The sequence below is a fragment of the Kryptolebias marmoratus genome, linkage group LG22 (assembly GCF_001649575.2).
Source record: "Kryptolebias marmoratus isolate JLee-2015 linkage group LG22, ASM164957v2, whole genome shotgun sequence".
In the NCBI taxonomy this organism is placed as follows: Eukaryota; Metazoa; Chordata; class Actinopteri; order Cyprinodontiformes; family Rivulidae; genus Kryptolebias; species Kryptolebias marmoratus.
In genome coordinates, this window is record NC_051451.1 from 25722796 (window position 1) to 25727236 (window position 4441).

At 49.7% G+C, this 4441-nt stretch overlaps 1 protein-coding gene across 2 annotated transcripts in view; it reads right to left on the minus strand.

The window, feature by feature from the left end:
• heatr5b (HEAT repeat containing 5B) overlaps window positions 1-4441 on the minus strand; it is a 21898-nt gene that overhangs the window by 3549 nt on the left and 13908 nt on the right. For both annotated transcript variants that reach the window (XM_017436693.3, XM_017436691.3), the window contains exons 26-33: window positions 3863-4042; window positions 3533-3779; window positions 3002-3196; window positions 2730-2857; window positions 1256-1400; window positions 894-1166; window positions 573-797; window positions 316-467 (exon numbers count right to left, since the gene is read on the minus strand). In XM_017436693.3, coding sequence (XP_017292182.1) covers window positions 316-467; window positions 573-797; window positions 894-1166; window positions 1256-1400; window positions 2730-2857; window positions 3002-3196; window positions 3533-3779; window positions 3863-4042 — 1545 coding nt within the window. The remainder of the gene's footprint in view (window positions 1-315; window positions 468-572; window positions 798-893; window positions 1167-1255; window positions 1401-2729; window positions 2858-3001; window positions 3197-3532; window positions 3780-3862; window positions 4043-4441) is intronic.

A 4441-nucleotide genomic window follows, 5' to 3' on the forward strand; every position in this document is an offset into this window, starting at 1 on the left:
GTGTGTTCGTACATACTGTAAGGGTCAGAGCTAAGCTAACGTGTGTTCGTACGTGCTGTAAGGGTCAGAGCTAAGCTAACGTGTGTTCGTACTTGCTGTAAGGGTCAGAGCTAAGCTAACGTGTGTTCGTACGTACTGTAAGGGTCAGAGCTAAGCTAACGTGTGTTCGTACGTACTGTAAGGGTCAGAGCTAAGCTAACGTGTGTTCGTACGTGCTGTAAGGGTCAGAGCTAAGCTAACGTGTGTTCGTACATGCTGTAAGGGTCAGAGCTAAGCTAACGTGTATTTGTAAGTGCTGTAAAGGTCGGAGCTTACCCAGGGGTCGCTGGAGTTGAGGGCGTTTCGGAAGCGGTCCATGCAGCCGTTCTGCAGGACGATCACCCCGACGAGCTCACTGCTGGCCGACAGCAGGAAGAGCGTGATCGCCGTCAGCATGCTGACCTCGTCCATGTCAGGTCTGGACTCATCTAACAGGAAGCAGCAAACAAACAGTTAGACTCGGCTGTTTCCACACCAAACGTTGTTGTGTTCTCTCAGGTCAGCTGGCTTTGGAGGCCATCTTGAACGTTTACCTGGCTGCGAGTATTCGAGCACGGACGCCAGGCTGCTCCTCACGAGGCCGGTCCACTGCGTCTGAATGCTCTCGGCGCGGGCCAGCGGTGAGGTGATGATGGTTTTGATGCCCTGGAACGCGGCTGATACGGGAACAGGGACCGAGTTGTCGGCTGTCTTGATCGCAGTTTCCCTCAGAACCCCGGTGATTAGGAAGAGGACTGTAGGCAGGATGGTCATTCCTCCTGTAAAGGCAGAAAACACCGTTTTCACAGCATGCTCAAACGTAAATCCTACAATTTTGTGACAAGCGAACAGTTAAAGCCCCTCAGGTTTCTCACCTGCAGGAGAGCAGAGCGACGGCAGCTCTGCCAGGATAGACACGGTGTTCGCCACCAGGCGCGCGCTTCCTTCCGGCAGCCTCTGAGGCCTGAGCGACGCGTGGCTGGGCGACTCCTTCACTCGGGAATTCAGCTGCGGCACGTGGCGGACCACGAGGAAGACCAGCAGCTCCATGGCTGCGTACACCAGGGACTTGCCAGGGACGAGCTCCCCCGTGTCTCCTCCTTCCCCCAGGATGGGCTGGGAGTCCTTCTCCCCTTCTTCCTCTTTGCCTGAACAAAACAACAAACCCGAATCAGACAAAGTTGCACGAAACTCTCGTCTTTGTTTGAATGAAGCTGAAGCGAAAACAGCCCCTGACCCCTGCTGGTTCTGAGTCGCTGCAGATGGTCCTGTGCAGCCCTGATGGTCTCCTGCACGACAGCAGTGACCTGCAGCTGGACTCCAGGGGGGTCCCGGGTCAGCAGCAGCCTGTGGAGCACATTCAGGAGCTCCACTGCCAGCAACTGCAACAGGGAACAGACACGAGAGGAAGGCGATGATGTAACTGACGGTCTCATCAGCTAAGAGACTCTCTGACTGATTCACCTGCCTGAACAAACACAAGAATTTTACAGATTTCGAGCTGGGATTTGGTGTGGTAGTTTTGCTATTAAAGAGTGGAAACAGTCCAGGACAGGATGTGTTTATAACCACGCTGTTTATGTTAAAGTTAGCGAATCTCCTTAACGCATCTTAGAAACACAACCTTCCTCCTGAAGTCCATCATCAGTGTGGAAGCGAACTGAAACTCTGTCCGACCTTCTCATTTCAGTCAAAATCACCGGCTGATTTATTTATAGGACATTTGAACTCAGGTGGCCACTGGTAAAAATAATAAAAACAGTGCAAGCTCTGAAGACAATATACACTGTGTTCCAAATTATTATGCAAAACGTGTTTAGGAGTGACAAGGTAAGAAATTTTTGGTTTGTCAGCTAAACTCATTAATGGTGATGTGTGTCAGGGCTCCTTATATCATTGAAAGCAATTGCAGACACCTGTGCTAATTAGTTTGGCAGGTGTGTCCAATTAAAGGCAAGACTACTTAAGAAGGCTGTCCCACATTATTAAGCAGCCTACATTTTCAGCCAAAATGGGAAAGAAAAAGGATGTGTCGGCTGCTGAGAAGCAACAAATTGTGGAGTGTTTAGGTCAAGGCATGACTACAATCAACATTGCCAAGACACTTCATTGTGATCATCGCACAATTAAGAAGTATGTAGCTGATTCACAGCACACACGTGTGCGTGCTGATAAGGGAAAATTGCGGACTCTTTCCAACAGGCAATTCCGTCGGATTAAAAGAGCAGCTGCAAAAATGCCTTGTCATGGCAGCAGACAAGTTTTTGAAGCTGCTGGTGCCTCCAACGTCCCCCGCACAACAAGATGCAGGGTCCTTCAGAGATTTGCAGCTGTGCGTAAGCCATCCTGTCGACCTCCTCTATACACTGCACACAAGCAGAAACGGCTCCAGTGGGCCAAACAATACATGAAGACTGTCTTCAAAACTGTTTTGTTCACCGATGAGTGCCGTGCAACGCTCGATGGTCCAGATGGATGGAGTGGAGGATGGCTGGTTGATGGACACCCCATGCGAACAAGGCTACGGCGCATAATAATTTGGAACACAGTGTATTTATTTTGTTTTACTAAATATTTAGCTATTAGCTAGTCACTTCCGCTTTGTTTGTTTCTTGACGCAAACCAAGTCAGATTTCTTTAAACGTGCAATAAAATCTAAGATTTAAAAAATCTAAATACATCATCTTCTTCCAGGGATTAGCGGGCGTTACCTGGTCTTCTGCGATGTGTGTTTTAGCACACGGAGACTCCAGCAGCGTTGACAGAGCCTGCAGGCAGGACATGACGTGTTCGATGGGCTCCTCGGGTCGGGGGAAGCAGAGAAACTCTATACTGACGCCTGAGAGGCAGAAAACAAACGATTAGGGTCTGTTTTTACAGTAGCTGTTACTACTGCCAGCGAATGTGAGCTAGATTTAGATGGTAAAACACACACAAAGCATGTAACCGCGTGCATTCGCTGCACCCACGCGTAAAATGTTACCCAACAAAAGATGCATCCGGTCTTTCACCGACTCCTCGAAAGCCCTGGTTTTGGACGAGCCCTCGTCTTGGTCTTCGCCCGCCCCGAACCCGGTGCTGTTCAGCCAGAGGGCCACAGCGTGCAGGACGGGCGCCCAGGAGCTGCGGTAGTGGAGCCTCGCTGTGTCTATCGTCTCTGGGGTGTAAAAAGCTCCACCTGGGAAAAGGAAGGGGTTAGTCTGGATTTTAATTTGCTGAAATGTTCTGTTAAATCACTCAAACCGTCCCATCACCCATCAGGACGTCAGAAAAGTCTGGTTTAGCTTTTAGCTAACCCTTTGCTAACATTAGCATTTACATTTTTTGCTTCTTTTAACTTCTAGTCACCATTTGTTACTGTTAGCTTTTAGCTTTGACCCAGAGATATTCCTGCTTTTAAATAAGTGTTATGCTTCTTTCAGCGTTCAAGCTGTATCTTCAGGGAGAATGCAGCTCGTCTAATTCAGTTTTTTATTTAAATCTGAGCGTCTTCAGCGCTCGCAGCTGCTCGTACCGTCGGCGGGCAGCTGGCTGGAGAACTCGGCGGGCAGAGTCAGCAGAGCGTAGTCTCGCAGCATGGCCAGCCAGAGGCGGCTCAGCGAAGGCAGCTCCGGCTGCACTAACGTGATGAGGCTGTCGGGAGGAAGCACGTCAGCGCCCAGGTCCTCCTCGTCCTCGTCCTCGTCCTCGTCCCCCCTCCGGACCAGTTTGGCGGGCTTCGACTCCGCCTCTTTTTTGATCTTCATGGCCACGACGTAGACCTGACAAGGAGCGGGACCAGATTAGTTTGGGCGCGCCGTTTGCCGCGTTTAAAAACGGGGGGGGGGGCGCTCCCCGAGCTCACCTCGGCCCACGCCTTCAGCACGGCCAGCTTCTCCATGGTGGTGGCGCTCTCGCTGTACAGCTGACCGGAGGAGCTCTTCCCGGCCTGCACCTTGTCCAGCGAGGACACGAGCAGGTTGTGGACCCGTCTCAGGTCGTTGAGGTCGCTGACCACACCGCTACCGATCCACGTGCTGCAAACCTTCAGACACACAGAACACCAGGGAGTTCTACGCATCATTATTCAGACCTGTGGCGCTTTAAGGTAGGATTTGTTTAAAAAAAAAAAAAAAACAGACAGGGTTAATGGAGTCGATAGTTACAAATAACTTACGGCTGGTGTTTTAACCAGTCAATCCCTCCAGGATTTCACGGGCATTTTTTGTGATTGTTGCGGCTAAAATGCCTGATTTCGCGGGCATTTTCCTAAAAGTTGTGATTTTTTAAACTAAAATCAATAAAAAAACATAACTTTTAATATATAAACCAAAAATACTTCCTAGTTTTGTAAGATAATTACCAACAAACATTGACATTCTCAAAAGGTGCTTTATTTGAGAACTTTGATAGCTTCTAAACTGACATTCATGAGCATTTCTCG